The sequence below is a fragment of the Urocampus carinirostris genome, chromosome 2 (assembly GCF_059441175.1).
Source record: "Urocampus carinirostris isolate Australia breed hairy pipefish chromosome 2, RoL_Ucar_1.0, whole genome shotgun sequence".
NCBI lineage: Eukaryota > Metazoa > Chordata > Actinopteri > Syngnathiformes > Syngnathidae > Urocampus > Urocampus carinirostris.
In genome coordinates, this window is record NC_142350.1 from 9,625,980 (window position 1) to 9,645,431 (window position 19,452).

The 19,452-nt window shown below is 39.4% G+C and overlaps 1 protein-coding gene across 1 annotated transcript; it reads left to right on the top strand.

Annotated features, from left to right (window-relative positions):
- The first annotated feature begins 1,596 nt into the window (after window positions 1-1,596).
- Window positions 1,597-19,110, top strand: slc44a4 (solute carrier family 44 member 4). The gene is made up of 22 exons (XM_088328836.1): window positions 1,597-1,810; window positions 8,559-8,607; window positions 8,736-8,809; window positions 9,831-9,909; window positions 9,984-10,083; window positions 10,152-10,283; window positions 10,368-10,428; window positions 10,544-10,670; window positions 11,370-11,453; window positions 11,563-11,675; window positions 11,951-12,073; window positions 12,144-12,243; window positions 12,317-12,409; window positions 12,488-12,590; window positions 12,681-12,940; window positions 15,427-15,521; window positions 15,622-15,725; window positions 15,793-15,866; window positions 18,215-18,285; window positions 18,368-18,462; window positions 18,544-18,628; window positions 18,718-19,110. Exons 1-22 carry the CDS (start codon window positions 1,771-1,773, stop codon window positions 18,825-18,827), a joined length of 2,172 nt encoding a protein of 723 aa, XP_088184962.1. The 5' UTR covers window positions 1,597-1,770; the 3' UTR covers window positions 18,828-19,110.
- Window positions 19,111-19,452: the final 342 nt, after the last annotated feature.

Consider the following 19,452-nt stretch of genomic DNA (forward strand, 5'->3'; position numbering starts at 1 on the left):
ATGTACAGCCCCCCCTGTTTCACATACTGGGGTCTGCCTGTCACGTAGTCCGTAATCCATTCTACAAGGTGTGCGCTAACTCCCATCTCTGTCAGTTTCCTACTCAGTAGCAGAGGCTGTATGATATTGAAGGCACTGGAGAAGTCCAAAAATGTAATCCTCACAGCCCCCTTAGCCCTATCCAGGTGAGAGAGGGATCGGTGTAGCATGTAGATTATAGCATCCTCCTCTCCCACCTTCTGGTAAGCAAATTGCAGAGGGTCGATGGCGTGACGGACCTGTAGCCTCAGGTGGTGTAGCAGTAACCGTTCCATGGTTTTCATCACATGTGATGTCAGGGCGACCGGCCTGAAGTCGTTGAGTTCCTCAGGTCTTGATTTCTTTGGGACTGGGATGATGCAGGATGTTTTCCACAGTTGAGGGACCCTCCCCTGTTCAAGGCTCAGGTTGAAGATGCGCTGTAGAGGGTCTCCCAGCTCCAACGCACAGGCCTTCAGCAGTCGGGGGGATACTCCATCTGGACCAGCTGCCTTGCTGGTTCGCTGCCTCCTCAGCTCTCCACACACCTGGGCTGCAGTCATCTTGAGTGGGGGGAGGTCCTCCGTGCTAGTGTCCAGAGGGGGAGGGACAGCTGCAGTACTAATATTGCACAAATCTTAAAATATATACCTTGTGACTTATGTTGGGGGTTTGTTGCTACTAAATGTCTTAGCACTTATTTTCATTGCACAGTTTTGTTATAATGCACTATCCTTTTTCATTCACATTTCATCATTATTTTTCTAATTTAGGCCTGTTTCCAAGCACTACGTTGTAAATATTTTTTTCTGCCTATTCATCATTAATTTTTTTTCTCTTTTTTTTTCCCGCTTTAAAGTCTTCATTATATGTTTACCCCGGCGTGCCATGTCCATCCTCGTTTACCACGTTATCACTGGCAATAAAGACAATTTGTATTTGGCTACCTAACAAGGCACATTAAATCTGATAATTTCTGGATTAAATGAAGTTGTAATCTTGCCTACATTTAACATTTTAATTGTTGCTGAATAAGAAATGATAATTGTAGTTAGATTTGAATATACTCTAAAAGTGTCAAGGTAGACTCCAGCAACATCATGCAAGAAATAATAATAGAGAAAATATGGAAATTTATTTGTCCTTTGTTAGCATATTCCCCATTTCACGTTAAAGGTCCCCGGTTCGAGACATGTTGTCCTGGAGAGGAATGGGTGCCACTAAGCTGTATTTGCCCAAAACACCATAGGAATGGTGCCCCTTCAATCCTAGTGGCTAAGGGATTTAACAAACAGGGGCAATATGTTTTTGCACATGTGTCTATGTTTATAAATTCATTGGAAGCATTGAAAAACGTGTAAACTAGTAAGAATGGCGTCATCACAGCCTGGAAAAGTATGTTCCGTTTTTTTTTATATACCAGTACACCTTTAAGTTCCATATTGACAGAAACACACAATTATGATTATTTTCACTGCTTTGTATTTTAAATTTAAAAAAATAATCACTGTCAAAAGATTTATTTTCTTGCTTCCCAGGGTGCGTGCACCTGCCGACTTCCGGTGCACGTCCTAAAGCAGGTGCGTTATTGTCGTCACTGCTTAGTTACAAGTGAATGCGGGAAGGGTGAAAAGATTTTTCCCGACGGTGGCCACTTTTGAAAATACTTTTTGCTCCTATTTTTTACCTTTATTCGAAAGGCAGTTAAGGGACAAGGCCAAGGATCAGGAGGCGAAGGGTTGGAGGAGGAAAATGGGGAAGAGAAATGAGAAAAATCCTGACTCCGAGTACGGTGAGTCGCTATGTCGCCATCGTCCGTTACCTCGGGGGACCTATTTTCATTCTCTTTCAAATACAAATTCAAGGTTTAAAAAATGTAAAGTTGTTTTAACTTTTAACTTCGAAGAAGGTCCTTGTTCAATATGTGTGCCGTTTACTATGGTAACCGTTTTCACCAGTGAAGAAAAAAATAGCTGTAATGACTTTATAGTCTTGACAATCTTGAGTAGTTCTTGATACCGATACCACATACATATACCACTAGAACATACACGTCCCTTCTCGCTTCACAATGGCTGATATTTTATAGAAATACTTTTCAATCCCAACAATTATATCATATCTTGTTATTTTCTTCATTTTATTTCATTATGTGTTTATTTTGGCATGCCACAGCTAATCTCATTCTGAACGAAATACACTATGATGTAATTTATAACAATAAGGTCATTTGTTATTTTACAAGAATAAATAATGCATTTAATCAATCACAAATTAGTATTCATTTTATTTTAGATACCTGTTTGTCAAATGGCGAATAGAAGGCAGCCGATACTGGTACGCGTATCGGCCACCAACACGAGTCCCAGAGTCCTTAACCGATACTGAGGTTGTTAGGTGTTTGCTCCCCCAATGAAAGACAGTACTGGTTCCAATGGTTACCAGTGGCAGGTGGAGCGTCCTGATCTGACTTGGATACAGCATCTTCATTATTTGTTTGCCATTGTTTTTCCGTATAAAGCGTCTTCCATCTTTTCAGAGATGAGCTGGACCTCAGCATTGTCGGCGTGTGACATTACTGATGCTGGGAAAATACTTCTTTTTTTTTTTTTGTATTACTTACTAACACAGGAAACATTGTGATTGGCAAAATTACCCCCCATATCTTATTTGATCTTACTAAATAAAAGTTACAAACATGATGAATTCATGTTCAGGAAACAAAAAGTATTTATTTATTTTTTTTGAGAATTTTGCAATTCTATTACAGTGTAAGGAAGATATCTAAGAGTAACATTTACTAAATCAGTTTAAATGTATATAATTTTAATATAACAACTATGGTTACCGTATTTTCCGCACTATAAGGCACACCTAAAAGCCTTTATTTTTTTCAAAAACTGACCATGCGCCTTATAATACAGTGCGCTTTATATATGGATCAATATTAAGTCGCAAAGTCTTTAAACTAAGGCAAGCAGCCGCCGACTAAATTTTCCCCCGAAGGCGAAGTCGTCCGCGGTGTATGCTGGGATACATATGCCGGCGTTTCATTTCCCAGCCAATGTGTCAATCATCATTTGAATCGATCACTATTGGCTAAAGTTATTCGGAGGTAAAGGAGGCGGATCCTTTTTATCATTTACAGGCTAAAGGGGCAAAACAAAGCCTGCAATTGGCCGAAAAAGATGAATGTCAATAGCAAATTTGGTTGTCTACGGCATAGATAAAACATGTTTTACTATTCTGTATTTGTAAATATTTTACTCTCCTGGATTTACTACACTCACGGATATAAGAGGACCATGGTTGCACATTATTATTGAACGCAACGACTTCGGTGAGCTACTCCGGCTATATATTTTCCCAGTATCTTGTTTCAGAGTGATATTGATGTTTCTGTGATGGGTCTTTTTTAAATTAAACTCAATTCCAAGTGTTTATTGTCATATGCACAGTAAAGTTGCGAGGGAAAAATAAAATAGAAACTAAGGAATGGTTTGCATTTCTTGAATCCCAAGACTTTAACCATTTGAGCATTTGAGTGACATCGTACAGACCATGTTTCCATATATGCCTGAGACACGTATTTGGTTCTTTGAAATGAAATGATCTGCATTTATATAGCGCTTTTCAAGTCAATGACTTCCCAAAGCTCTTTACAATGTGCTCCACATTTCCCAATAGCGGCCTTGCTGCCATGTAAGGCGCTAACCTGATTATTGGGGGTATTAGGGGTTCAGTGTCTTACCCAAGGACACTTCGACATGTAACACGGACGAGCCGGGACTCGAACTGGGATCCCTTGATCCCAAGACGAGCGCTCTACCTCCTGAGCTACTGCAGCCCCGAATTACCTTTGCAAGCTTTCAGAATGTTAAGGGGGTAATAAGTTTGACTGAACTATCTGACTCTTTTGTCGACGTTCCCATTGTAGCGCCTTATAATCCGTTGCGCCTTATGTATGGAAAATATAGGACCAAAAACTATTTTTTGGGGGTGCGCCCTATAACCCAGTGCGCCCTGTAGTGCGGAAAATACGGTAATTACTTTTATTTTTGTCATATCGCCTACAAAAATATTTTACGCTGTTATATGGTACTTGTGTGAAAAAAATATTTAAGTGGGGGTAGATAAAACCTAAATAAAGTTATCTACAATACACCCGAAGCAAGCAATATTGTTGATATCAAAATTACAAATCAGAGTTGTTTTTATGGGTCCTAATTATGGAGCGTTTTGAACGACTAAAGGGAACATTCCTTCCTACGGGCAATGCAGATGTAACAGAGGTTTGTTTGACACTTTGGATTCCTCTTCTCGGGATTTGTTCTATTGACAGAATGGGAGGTTTAACAAAGCAACAGTAAATGAACCCTCCCTAGAAGTAAATCCAGACTGGAGTTAAGGCTTCAAATAAAGACAAAAAACCAGAGGAAGATGTTAGGGTGAATAATCGCACCGAAAAATTATACAATAAGGTATTAAGATTCCAGTGAGAACTCAGTGGAGAAAAACTCAAAAGGATAACTGCAAAAATCGTATTTATTTTTACAACAGAGCTCTTGTGTATATCATACTAAATTCAAGATTCAGGATAAGCAAATGGTAAACAGTATCACAAGTTGCCACTGTCTTTTGTCATGATTACCGATGTGAATCACCTGTGCCCGCTCCTTTGGCGCCAACTGCCTCGGACCCTGATTGGCTCCCTATCCCTATTTAAACCCACTCCTATCTGTCCCCGTTTGTCAGTCCGTCTGCAAACCTCAGTTAACACTAGGCAAGCCTTTTTCGACCCTAACTCCCACCTGTTTTTTGCTCCTGTCTGTCCCCCGGCTTCGACCCGTTTTTGATCCTGAGCACGTCTACACTCCCGTCCCAGCTTTCGACCTCTTTTGTCCCCCGACCACGTCTCCTCTCCTCTCCTTTCCTGGCTTACGACTCTCTTCCGACCCCTGTCTCTCCTGCTCTCCTGTCCCGGCTTCTGACCCGTTTTTCCGTTCGGGACACTGCCCTCGCTCGCCACGGAAGATCCACTTCCGCGTTCAGAGCGATCTTCTTCCTGTGTCCAGCAATCACTGATGGTGGGCGCAACCCTTTTTCTTCCAATAAAACTTGTGAGAAACGCATCGCAAGTGGGTCCTGTCTCCGTTTTGGTCCTGACAGTTTTTCACCTTTCTTATTATAAGCTCATTTTTTGTTGAATAATAAAGAGTACACTTTTTTCTGTGGTACTCTATGAATCAGTGGTAGCGATAAAGCAAAATACAGGACTGTCTCAGAAAATTTAAATATTGTGATTGTAGTTCTATTAAAAAACATCACAAACAAAATGTCACACATTGTGGATTCATTAGAGATCAGCTTAAATTTTGCTAGTCTTTTATTATCTTAATATTGGCGAGTATGGCTTACAGCGTATTATTATACTTTTTCATGCTACTCTTACATTCTGAGATGGGATGTTTTTGCCATAATCAGCATTATTAAAACTATAAAAGACATGTGATGAATCCAGAATGTATAATACTTTTGTTTTTTTTTAATTGCATTACAGAAATTGAAGAGCTTTCTCAAACTATACAGTATCCTTAAATAAAATCAATTCTGGATTTGTCACGAGGACCGGACCAGAACGGAGGCAGGAAGGGAGAACTCATCTGCGTTGACGATCAAAACTTTTATTTAGCCAAATAAAAGTCGTCCAAAACTCAGGGACAAAACAGAACAAAAACAGGCTTTTACTCAAAACGTGAAAACACAGGTTTCCTCCGAATCAAACAAAACAGGACAGAGCAAAACAGAACCGAAAATGCAGACAGAAAATGCAGTGAGCCAGCACCCGCAAAACCCAAAACCCCCCTTAAGATGCAAACGCGCAAATTAGGCGATCTGCTTCAGCTGGTGACCAGGGTGCGGGGCCAGCCGGTCACCACGGCGACCATGCTGGACACGACAGGATTATTACAAATTGTAATCACTTTATAACAAAACTCACCCGAAACATTTATTTAAAGACAGACTCTTAAGATCATTTTGAGGTTTGTACAAATTTCAACAGCTAAACGAGGCACATGTTTCGAATGCTGACCCTTCCTTTTTGCTGATAATCAAACCATCCATCCCTCCATCCATTATCTGCACCGCTTATCCTCAGTAGGGTTGCGGGGGTGCTGGAGCCCATCCCAGCTATGTTCGGGCAGTGGGCAGGGGACACCCTCAACTGGTTGCCAGTCAGTCGCAGGGCACACAGGGACCGACAACTCGCTTGCTCATTCACACCTAGGGACAAGTTGGATTGGTCAATTAACCTAACATTCATGTTTTTGGAATGTGGGAGGAAACCGAAGTGCCCGGAGGAAATCCACGCAAGCACGGGGAGAACATGCAAACTCCACACAGGATGTTCGATCTCATGACCTCAGAACTGTGCCGCACACGCGCTAACCACTGCGCCGCCGTGCTGCCCATAATCAAACAAATCATATATCAATTGACGTTGGACAAGTGACCTGTTTATCCTTTTTAGTATGATGTTGCTCGGACATAAAGATGAGTCATGAGATACAGTAACTCTGAAGGCTACTGCCCCTGATCCACAACACCCAGCTTCTTTTCTATATGAGCCAAAGCTGTAAGAGCGCTATAAAGCTGAAAAACAATTAAATTGTGTCATTGTGCGGTTTTTTTTTTTTTTTAAGACTCAATGCTTACTGCAAACAGTGTTGTGAAATGTGACACTGGCATCACAGAAAGAGGCAGAGGAACAGGTTCTGGTGTTGTGGGCGATTCATGAGGCGTCTTTTGTCATTTATTCTGTGAAGATGAGCTCTCTAGCAATATGATATATTCACCAATTGGATGCCCAAACCGTTACTAAAAGAAAAAGTATTATCTATGATTTATGTCAAGGGGAATTTAATAATAATTTGATGTAATTATGTATAGGAAATAACTTTTAAACTCGTTGAAATAGGAACACAACAATTTAAAGTTTCAAAGAGTTACTGTAAAGTAACAAAATAATCTGTTCAATTAATTTAAAAGAAAAAAAATTACTGGAGCTGTACGGAATTGAGAACTTTATTGCTCTATGCCACCATCTCCAGGCTTAAAGTCGTAATCACAGCCTCATGTAGCTCATTCATGATGCTTGTGTAAGTATATGCATTTCTTAGACACGCCGAATAAACTCTTTTCTTTTGTCATCCTTTTTGGGGTTTGGGTTGGCATTTGGACTCTACTATAGCAGGCCTTTTCCCACACCATGTTCATGCTTCACTTACAAATATGTATAATATGTATATATATATATATATATATATATATATATATATATATATATATATATATATATATAAATAAACTAAAACAGCGGGGATAAGAATGACCTCTCTCCAGCACTCCCGCTGGTCCCCATTCCTCAAACCTAATGCTTTCTCCCCCGCAAAGTTAAAAATAAGATACGGACAATAATGCATAAGGGTTTTATTTTAATTCTATTTACATTGTTGCCACACACTTAATAGAGATTTTTTTAATATGCATACATGATAAATAACCTTAAAATGATAAAAAAATCTTGTTTAAAGGCGTTGTCCGTAACCTCAAAATATTTTACTTGCTGACGCCATCTTTTGGCTGAAATCATCTTTGCAGCCTTTATCAAGCTGCTTGTTTTGAGTGTGCAAGTACTTGACCCTTAGTTGCGCTCAAATAAACTCCTCTTTTTTCAACTATATGAGGGTTTTTGTGCGGCAGACAGCTGTGTGGTTAGCGAGCAGCCCCATGGTATGGCGGTCCAGGGTTCGATTCCAGGTACCACAGTCTCCGTGTGGAGTAGGCATGTCTCTCTGGAGTATGCATGTTCTCTCTGTGCCTGCGTGAGTTTCTGACGGGCACTCTGGTTTCCTCCCACTATCCAAAAACATGCATGTCAGGTAAATTGGGCAATCCAAGTTGTCACTAGGGGTAACTGGGCGAGTGAGTTGTCTGTGTGTGCTCTGCAACTGGCTGGAAACCTGTTCAGGGTGTCCCCTGCCTACTGCCCAAATATGGCTGGGATAGGCTCCAGCCCCCCCTGCGACCCTAGTGAGAATAAGCGGTGCAGAAAACAGATGGATGAGGGTTTGGGTTTGCATTTGGACTGTATTTGAAACAGTCCTTTCTTACTTTCACTCTTTTCATCCTAGAATAAAAGAAAACATCTGGGTTTTATTTCAGTTCAAAAGATTCTTGTTAGAGTCCTTCCCAGTCAACAATCAAGCAACACCCTAGAACAGTTTGCAGAGAAGTTGTTCTTTTGTAACAGGAAAAAATTATGCCCCCCCCCCAGCAGCACCATCACCCTATCCAAATCATAATTTGCTGCCCACGTTAACGAGTCACTTATAAATACATCCGTCCTTTTCATCCGGCAAACTAATTAATGAAATGAAATAGAACGTATTTTGCATAAGTGCCTCCCTAGTCAGGGTTATTTTGTGTGTGTAATTAGTCTCTGCATGAAATATTTTTGTTTCTTTTCATGTTCCTAGGTGAACCCATCCAGTTTGATCCCTCTTTTAAAGGACCCATAAGGAAGAGGTGATTTTTCAATTCACTTCCTTCTGTGTTATTTTGCATGACTTTTGAGTTGACTGACTGACTTACATTGCTGTGCAAAGTCCAGTCAGCACAGTTACCAGTTTGACTCTCCCATTCCCCCCCCCCAGAGGCTGCACTGATATCATTTGCTGCGGGTTTTTTTTTGCCGTCATTCTTGGCTACATTGCAGTTGGGGTTTTAGGTAAGCGCAATCATTTTCCGACACTTGACCTCCAGGTAACCTTCCAGGCCATTTCTTCTTTCTTTTTTTATATTCAACATCCTTAAAGTATACAGGTCAAATTTAATTAGTGAGGCACATACATGTTGACTTTCGCATCAAATTCAAACATAGCAATATAAAAGTAACAGTGCCTTGGGAAGGATATGTGACTTGCATAACGGAACTTAACATATACATAGTTTTCTTTTTTTTCTCTACTTGTTCCACGACCCCTGCCCATTATTTTTTTTTATTGTGAAGCTAATTTGGCCTCCCCAAAATTGTCTGTAACATCATTAAACACATTTTAAAATAACGGGAAAAAAATAAAAACCACACTAGATTTAAAGTTGTTTGTGTATTTGAGATCATGTAAATAATAAATAAATGTAAATACAATATTATTTATGAAAGAAAACTAATTTACAAAGTATAAATATGTGCCTTTTCTAAATTAATTGGGGAAAAAAGTGGCAGACGCTAAATAAGCACATCACTGAAAATGTGTCAAAATATTGTGCAAGATCGATCATTTTTGTGTACTTTGTCTTTCCCAAATTTTGATAAAAAAATTTGCAGTGAAAGGCAATATTATGATATAAAAATGAAATTAAAAATTGGGAAATACTTTAAATTTGGTATAATTTTAATATTTCAAATCAAAACTTCTCGTCACTATAACTCAAGAGTTGAGTGGTCGTACAGGTATCGGTCTGAGGAAAAAAAGATTTGAATTAGGCATACATATTAGGAGGAGAAACATATAGTACAAGGACATTTTCGATCCTCTAAACGAACAGTTTGGTCTTCAAACGTGTTTTAACACAGAACACACGCTCTGTTATCTTGAGTCAACACAAAGTCTGTAATAAAACCTCATTAAGTTGCGTCATTAGAATTCTTAGCATTCTGAATGTAGACATCAGGGTCCAATGCTTCTTTAGTAGTTCTTAATGTCATTTTTATTTGAATGTCTGTGTATTCCCCCCTCTCCTAACAGCCTGGTTTTACGGTGATCCCCGGCAAGTTCTCTATCCGAGGAACTCGACTGGATGGTTCTGTGGAGTTGGACCAAATAAGTGAAGTGAACACATACAATATAATTAGCCATCAATGTTAATGAATATGTTCCCTGTCCTGTGTGCTCTCTTAGAGACCGACCGTCGCTTTTCTACTTTGACATTGTCAAATGTGCGACAGGATTCAATGTGATGGCAACTGCTCTCAATGGGTTTCAGTGTCCAACCACACAGGTAAAACAATAAAATAAATACGTGACCATTTTCCCCACCTGCTGTAATCTTGCTTCTCTCATCATAAGGTATGCGTGGAAAAGTGTCCCACTGAATTCTCTGCCGTAGGGCCGCTTGACTATGCTCCAAATGTAAAGCCGGCCAATGTTTTCAACCAAAGTCTCTGTGTTCCATCTTTGAACCTGTTAAGCACTGATATGGTAAATTTAAAAAATGGTATTTGTTCAACAATCTGGTTATTAAAGGCACGAAATTATGTATGAAATGTATGTTTTTTCATTTAGACTGTTAAAGAGATTGTGGAAAAGGAGTTGTGCCCTTTCTACACAATTTCCACAAGCTCAGGTAAGGGGAAATTTTGTTTGAATCCAGATTTCCTCGTCTCGATTCTGTGGAATAAAAAGTAAAAACGAATGACAAATAGCTGAAAGGTGTGTTTTATTGTGTATCCTGTCTATAGTTGTTAGAAGATGTTTGCCAGATCTCCAAGTGCTTGAAAATGGGAATATACCACCTGATTTTTCCAACGTAGCGGGCTTGCCACCGTCTGTCAACGAAACCGCCGAGCTTTTGAAGAACGGCACTGGGTAGTTCCTTCTTTTAATCATTAAATGCCTTAGTGAGGGAGACAAATTGTAGTAATCCTCCATTTTGTCCTCATCACCAGCTCATGGTCGGTTGCCTCGAAAGTTTGTCAAGCTTTTAAAGTAGTGCTGTGCTGTAGTTACTCATGTTCAGTCTTAGTTTGGATGCTATAAGTCAGTGGTCACCAACCTTTATGAAATTAAGAACTACTTATTGCTACTGATTCCCACAAAGGGTTAACAATCTGATATACACTTTTAAAGTAACAACTTTTTCTCTTATTACCGCATGTTTTAATTATTAAAAGTAGGGTTACATTGGCTTCGTCAACCATTAAAACTTACTTGTCAGTCAGAAGTCAAACTTTCTAGAAAATCGCAATGAACCACCTCTGGTGAGGTTTTGTCAGAACCGGTTTGCGGGCTACTCAGGTGTAATACCTTCTAAGGAGCCTACCTGGTGCTCGTGGGCACCATGTTGGTAACCTCTGTTGTAAATGAAGCAGTGGAAAGAAAGTCAATTGTAAATAAGAACAATTTACGATTTTACAATCGCATATTTTTCTTTACCACAGCATCAATTTTAGTTGGTCAATGCATGCATTTATTCATTTTATTATTATTATTATTACTATTACAGTTATTATTATTATCATATTATTATATCAGTATGTATAATTGGCATTCTTTTGTATTTTTCAGGGACATTTTGAATGGCTTCGGTGCCAGGGACATAAGTGTCAGGATCTTTGAGGATTTTGCGTCGTCTTGGCCCTGGATCCTTGCGTTAGTTGATGTTTCACACCTTCCACTAATTTGCTATGCAGTACATGGCACGAAAAAAAATCTGTATTAATATTCATATTTATTTATTTATTTTTATTTCCCACAACAGTGGTCTGGCAATCGCCATGGCGCTCAGCATGTTGTTCCTGTTGCTGCTGAGATTCCTTGCACACATTGTGGTGTGGCTCCTTATTGTCTCTGTCCTGGCTGTTGGGGCGTATGGTGAATACAATTAATTAATTCAAATTAGTTAATAAAATGAGTAGCACTCATCATACAAAATAAATAAGTTCAATCAGCATTCAAAACAACTCTTCTTACTCAAGAACCTAGACACAAGCACATAAAGATTGTGAAGAAATCAAAACTAACTATAGTACAGCTAAAACAAATATTTATAACTCCAACTCACACCATGTAAAATTTATTTCATCGTAGGATTGTGGTCTTGTTTATTTATTTCCTGTCTACACTTTATTTTTGTGATTTATTTTCAGGGATTTGGCACTGCTACTGGGAGTACGTTAACTATAAGAAACTATCAGCTTCTATTACCGACATCGGATTCACCACTAACTTCAGTTTTTACTTCAAAGTGCAAGAGACCTGGTTAGCTTTCTGTGAGTTGGAATGAGATTTTTCCCAACTTTCTTTTTGGCTGTCATTTTCAATTCTCTTTTGCTTCTTCAGTGATCATCATCTCTGTAGTGGAGGCCATCCTGATTTTAGTCCTGATCTTCCTTCGAGTCAGAATCCTCATTGCCATTGCAATTATTCGAGAGTCCAGCAAGTGGGTTGTGCTGTGACTATTTAATACTCGTACAATATGCCTAGCGTCTTAATTATTTGATATGTTTCCACAGGGCTATCAGTTATATGATGAGCACTCTGTTTTACCCTTTGTTGACATTTGTTCTTGTCTTGGCGTGCGTGGCCTACTGGGGTAGCACCGCCTTGTATCCTTTTGTTGTTAGAGACGGCTGGCGAAAGACACATAAGCATCCTGAATGTCTTTCCTGAGCTAATAAATAAAGGTATTTGGCCACTTCGGGAGAGGCCGTCTACAAAGTGGTGGCTCTAAACTCCAGTTTGAATGAGTGTCAAAGCATCAACGGCACTTTGGACTGTGATCCTCAGGTAATAGCCACTTAAATTTCTGTCCCTTGCAAGTTTTTTGAGGTTACTTCACGCACAACAACTTCATAATAACTGTTCCTCCTGCTTTAGACCTTCAATGCAACTGATTATCCAACCTGCCCCTCCGCTGCGTGCATATTTATCAAATACAACACAGAGGGGCTCTTCCAGAGGAACCTGTTCAACCTTCAGATCTACAACGTGGTGGCCTTTCTCTGGTGCGTCAACTTTGTCATCGCCCTGGGCCAGTGCACGCTGGCCGGGGCCTTTTCCTCTTACTACTGGGCTTTCCAAAAACCGGATGATATCCCCACCTTTCCTCTCTTCGGTGCCTTTGTGCGCACACTGAGGTAGGTCCGTGTTCGTGCAATGTGCTGAAAATGTAATGTAGGACAAGTTTAAAAAAGAAAAATTATGTACATACTGTACATAATACATATATAGATCAAAATAGATCAATTACTCATTTTTATTTTTGTTGAATAAGCAATACTTAAAAATAGCAAAATTGTCTGAGGTGGATTTTTTTCTATCTATCTACCCTTGTCATATCCCTTGAGAGGGGTGACCGACAGCAAGAAAAACACATACTAAAACAAAGAAAAATAAATAAATAAACAAATAAAAAGGGAAAAAGTAGCAAAAAATACAACATTTTTGGGACCATGGCCAACCCAAATGCCCAAACACCCAAACAAGTTAAGCACCTCGGGACCCAAGTTGGTCATGCTTTCGTCCCTCCAGATCAGGGGTCGGCAACCTATGACACGTGTGCCAGCAGTGGCACGCGAGGAGTTAACCAGTGGCACACGAGCGCATGGCAAAATAATAATGAACATATTTTAAAAATGCGCATTATTACCTGGAATTTAGACATTTTCAGTTGAGCGCTGTGTTATTTAAAGGCTTTACGTTAGCGGCCCTCCTCCTCTGCTTCGTGTGTCAGTGTGTGTTTGCGCGGCGCCTCGCAGAGGAGAGATCAGTGTTTTAACCCAGCCAACGAAACACACACGCGCGATAAATCAACGAATCATGACGGCTCCTCGAGCTAAAACATCTCGTTCTTTCCAGCCAGCGTGGACAGACGAATGAGGCTTTGTGCAAAAAATGACTGTGCTGTTTTGTGCATTACGCCTCGAGAGCGTTGTACCTCGCACAGCAAGTGTTAAACATCATTACGAGCCAAAACATGAAAATGAATTCAAGGATGAGTCAGACATGCCGGAGACAATAAAACGTGCAGTGTCCATGTACGGCAAACAAACACAGACCCTGAAGACCTTTTTCACTGCTAAAAACACCACCACTGAAGCAAGCTATCACATTGCTCACTGCATAGCAAAGCACAGAAAGCCATTTACTGATGTCGAATATTTTAAAGAAGTGTACGTATTTGCGTGTGTGCGCGCGCGTGCTTTCTGCTTTGCTGCTGTTATTTCAAGTTTTGATATTTTCTGCAACAAGATTTCATTGATGAATTGTATGGTAGCTGTCCATAGCACTTGTTTTTCTATTGTAGTTCATTGTTGATGAAGAATGCTTGATTCTGGTGGATTCTTGTGGCAAAAAGTCATGGATGGCTACAGGCCTTTCCACTTGTTATTCACATTCATTTTTTAGTTGATTGATGAACAAGAATAGTGGAAGATAAATTGGTCAGTTATACCAGTATTTTTCAACCAGTGTGCCAGGGCACAGTAGTGTGCAGTGAGACCTTGTCTAGTTTGCCGCTGGAATTTGCCCAATTTTATCTTTCCAAAAAATGAGGCCATTATTCAGTATTTTTGCAATCTTCAGATGAGGAACTCTAATAGTCAATCATATCAGTAGGTGGCAGTAGATTTTTATATAATTTTTATGTACTAATTATCTGCTCTTGAGGTTTGTTTAACAAAGCGGTTTAAGATTGCATTGTTAAAAAATTAAAAACATAAAGCACATCATTCTTTTTTTATTTTAAGTATTATTTTCTTCTTTTTATATACTAATTTTCTGCTTATGAGGTAGTACAGCAAAATATTTGACATAACTTCATTTTCAAACATTTTCGAAGCACGGTGTGCCTCGGAACTTTTTCATAAATCAAAGTGTTCCTTGGTTCAAAAAGGGTTGAAAAACAGAATTATACGATTAAAATGTATATCCATGTTGTATATTTAGACTGGTGTAAAATTACAGCTCTGTTGGCTATTAAAAAAAATGTTGTGCGAGTCATTAATCTTGGTGTGGCACACTGATTTACAAGGAAATTTGAAGGTGGCACTCCACACCGAAAAGGTTGCTGACCCCAGCTCCAGATGAAACGGGACACAAGAAAGCGGCCATGTCACTCGGGTCAGGGGGACACAACATACTCTTCTGTTCAACAGCAGGGCCCGACAGCTTTCACTGGTTTACCCCTGCCGTATCATACTGGTGCCCTGCCCATCCCTTAGAACGCGTACAAACATCTCACTATCCTTTCACAACACCTCTCCACTCATCCCTATCACCATTCCTATAACTGTTGTTGGAATTTTTCTCGTTTTAGTAAAACAATAAAAAAACGAAAATAATGAATTGAAAAAATATATATTTTTTTTTTACTAAAAAGAAATGATCTAATCAGCCTTAAAATTGTGAAAATTCTCTGCCAATTTGACAAGCGTTTTTATGCAGTGTACGCAAAAGGGAAACTGATTTGTTTTGATGCTAATTTTTAAATACATTAAAACATGTCAAGTATCCCTTGACGTGTATACAGATACCCCGAGGGGGAACATTTCCCACATTTGGGAAAAGAAAAATGCTTTTTGAAAGGTTCTTCCCATTTTTAACGTACTTGTGAATAATTCAGGTACCATGTTGGCTCATTGGCATTCGGTGCTCTGATCCTCACCTTGGTGCAGGTTGTGAGGGTTCTCTTAGAATATATTGACCACAAAACAAGAGGTGAGGTCCGCCACTTCATCATCTATGGGTTTTTATTTTATTATCATTATTTTTTTTCAATGGTCATCCATGTGTTTGTCTGCTTAACCCCGCCTCCTAGCGGCACAAAACCCATGTGCACGTTTCATACTGTGCTGCATGAAGTGCTGCTTCTGGTGCCTGGAGAAGTTTTTGAAGTTCCTCAATAGAAATGCATACATCATGGTAAGCTGTGAGTCACCCGGGCATTAGATTGTAATATGTATATTTATTTTTATTTTATTCTCAACAGATTGCCGTTTATGGAAAAAACTTCTGTACATCAGCCAAGAACGCTTTCTCATTAATCATGAGAAACATACTTAGGTAAGTGTTTGTTTGTTTTTACTTCATTTTTAAAGGGATGGATATATAAATCAGAAACATGCGATATGTAAGGCAAGGTTATCAAACTAAATTTTCCTGGGGGTCAGTGGTCGTCATTGGGCCACAACAGGTTTTCCGGGGGAAAAAATGATAAAAAGGCATTCCCGTGTTCCTAAATACATGGAAAAATAAATAAACAAATGTAGAGCTACAGTAAATGAGTTGTTATTTAGAGTAGGAAACTACGCCAACTATTCAATAACAAATTAAAACTACCGTAAATTCTGGACTATAGAGCGCACCTGATTTTAAGCCGCACCCACCACATTTTAAGAAGAAAACCGATTTTGTACTTACACAAGCCGCACCTGTATATAAGCCGCATACGCCCACTTTAAACAAATGTAAAATGCAAAATAAACCCAGCCCCGACTTGAAGTCCCGCGATTCAAACTGAATGTCTTTCATTAAAGTACACAGTCCAAGAATCACAGCCGGCAAAATTAACGGAAAATGGTACCAGTACTTAAGGTTTGATGCAGACCGGCAGAGTCCGGGTCCCGCTAAAGTAATCCAAAGAAAAAAGTGTATATTTCCAAAGGTAAGGGTGGGGAAAATACATATCCACTATTGTCCGCCGTGTCCACAATCACTTACCTTTACCGGTCCCGACTTCCTATCAGCCCGTGTTTGTTACGCCCCTTCTTTTTAATTCGCCCGTCCAAAACATATCAGAATAAGTGTCCAAAATAAATACAAATAAATACATTACAAAAATATACAGTTGCAAATACATATACATGGTTACACATAATTACAAAGAAAGAGGGTACACCGAGAGAGTTTTCAAAGCTTTAATAATAATAATATAACTTTCATCTGGGCAGTTAATGGTAGCAACACGCTAGCAACACGCTAGCAACACGCTCGCAACACAGTAAACGGGTCTGTTAAAAAAAACATACAGTACTTGTAAAAATCACGGTAAACCGTCCTCATCTTCCTCCTTAGAACTGAAGCCATCAAAGTAGTCTTCCTCAGTGTCGGAAAGAAACTTTGTCGTATAGACGTCGTCCCACGCTCCCGCGGCCGGTGTTATGCCGAGAAATGCATCCCTGCCGAGAATTGCATCCCCTGTCACTGGAGCGCGCACACGTCACTCCCGCTACAACAACCACTTTTACGTACCTCGTTTTATCTCACTTTTATATCTGTTGATGATTTGACAGTTCGTTTCAGCATAATGAGCTTTATGGTAGAGTGCATAACAGTTTAAATACGAGCGATTTGAGTCGAAAAAGGCAAAATAAACACGTTACCTCCTCAAAAGTGGTTTATATACAGTGTGCATTACCGTTCGATTACATTCACAACAAATACAAGACAGAATGGTTTAAGTTGTATTACATTCCCAACAAATGCAAGACGAAGTGGTCTTGGATATATGTTCGCCATTACAATCCCGAAAAGTGATATAAAAGTGAGATAAAACGAGGTAAAAGTAGTTGTAGTAGCGGGAGTGACGTGTGTGCGCTCCAGCGACAGGGGATGCAATTCTCAGCAGGGATGCATTTCTCGTCATAACACCGGCTTTTCGGAACCCGTTGGTGATGTTGGATTTTTTTATGCTGCCCCACGCTGTCAGGATCCACTGGCAGACTTGCGAAAAAGTTGCCTTTGCCATGCGGCCAGTTTTAGTGAAGTTGCCGTCTTCCTCGGCGCATATATTCCACCGGTCTAAATCGTACCTTTTGTACTCGAGCGCCGCTGGCGGCCGTTAGAAAAACAACATAAATTGGCCGCATCACTGAATAAGCCGCAGGGTTAAAAGTTTGGGGGAAAAGTAGCGGCTTATAGTCCGGAATTTACGGTAATAAGACGAAGAAACCATTTACAGTTGGCGAGTAGAGAAGTTTAATAATTATTAATCAGATTTAAATATTTGCATAGCAACACTGATATTTAACACAGAATGTCGAATACTCATTAGTACAGACGGAACTCGGAAATACCAGTGTGGTACTGGTATTTTATATTAAGGTGGGGGCCAAAATAAGTTTCTTTATGAGGACCATCACCACCCTAAAGAAGCTTGCAAAACTGTGAAAAATATATACATTTTTACTTGTAAACTTGCGTTGTAAATATTTTCTACTATTTATCCTGATATTCTTGTATCTTATTTTTCTCTTTTGTGTCTTTTTACTCTGTTAATCCTGGAAAGCCTTGTTCAATTCTGTTGCAAACAATGTTCACTACGTTGTTAACAATGACAATTACAATTGAATAATACTATCATTCTGGCTGCAAGTTTTAGACCCATGATAAGGTGAACAAGTGTTTTTCAGAACTGTAATCCTGGATAAAGTTGCAGACCTGTTGCTTTTCTTCGGGAAGCTCCTCGTAGTGGGTGGAGTTGGTATGTGGTCTGATATTTTTGACTGCACATTTTAAATGAGAAATCCTTTGAATGCGCAAAACTGTGATGTTTTTTCCCGCAGGCGTGCTGTCCTTTTACTTCTTCTCTGGCCGAATCCCTCTCCCACACAGCACTGCGCAGTCAGAGACCCTCAACTACTACTGGATGCCAATTATTGTATGACTAAGTGTTTTTGTTTTCTTTATGAAGCAATTAAAACATTTCATGTATTGTTTTGATTTCAAATATTCATCATAGACGGTGGTGTTTGGCAGCTACCTCATCTCTCACGGGTTCTTCAGCGTGTACAGCATGTGTGTGGACACGCTCTTCCTCTGCTTCTGTAAGTACACACACTTTTTAGGTCCCAGTTTGAATCTAATCCAGAGAGTGGACAAGCCGGCACGATCATTTTACACGAAATGTTTGCAGTGGACGACTTGGAACGCAACGACGGTTCTCTACAGAAGCCGTACTTCATGTCCAAAAACCTCATGAAGATTTTGAACAAATCCAACAAGAAAATGCCCAAAAAGAAGTGACTTTATTAGTATGATTCCTGACTATTCCCTAGTCGTGTTTACCAAAAACAAATTGCTGATTTTGCACGTTCTGATTATTTTTCAAAGCTTATATATTCATGTTAATGACTAAAGTGTACATAAGAGTGAGCCTCGTTTTTGTTTTGTAGGCAAGGTAGCTCAGAAACGTTTTCCCTGTGAATACAACTTGCACATAAAGGAACTCGGCGTAAGTCTTTTGATGGAAACATTTTAGTTTTTGATTTGCTAGATATTTTTTACTGCAATAAAAAATCAGTTGCATCAAAAATGTTACAATTTTTTTTTTATAACAGATTTCTTAACTATATTTATGGAGTGTTAGGAGAGTATAACTTATCAAAAGGAAAATCATGTTTGAAAGGGATTATGGACAGCTTTAAGAATCATTTACCCTCTCTCTCTAACAAGATTTGTGATTTGTTTTGATTAAGCAACAAATTATTTTATTTGCGATTTTCAAAAGTATTAAACATCATGCATCATTAACTCATTTAGTGCCATTGATGGCAATGGACGTCAACAATCTATCACTGGGCCTGCAGTAAATGAGTACTATAGGTCAGTTTTTAAAGTTGGGTATAATTTTTCTGCACATGATTAAAAC

Excerpts from the sequence above, each read along its gene's own strand:
- slc44a4 (XM_088328836.1), top strand. The coding sequence starts at position 1,771 with ATGGGGAAGAGAAATGAGAAAAATCCTGACTCCGAGTACG. Across the intron at positions 18,463-18,543 it reads ACTACTGGATGCCAATTATT|ACGGTGGTGTTTGGCAGCTA; the intron begins GTATGACTAAGT and ends TATTCATCATAG. Across the intron at positions 18,629-18,717 it reads CACGCTCTTCCTCTGCTTCT|TGGACGACTTGGAACGCAAC; the intron begins GTAAGTACACAC and ends AAATGTTTGCAG.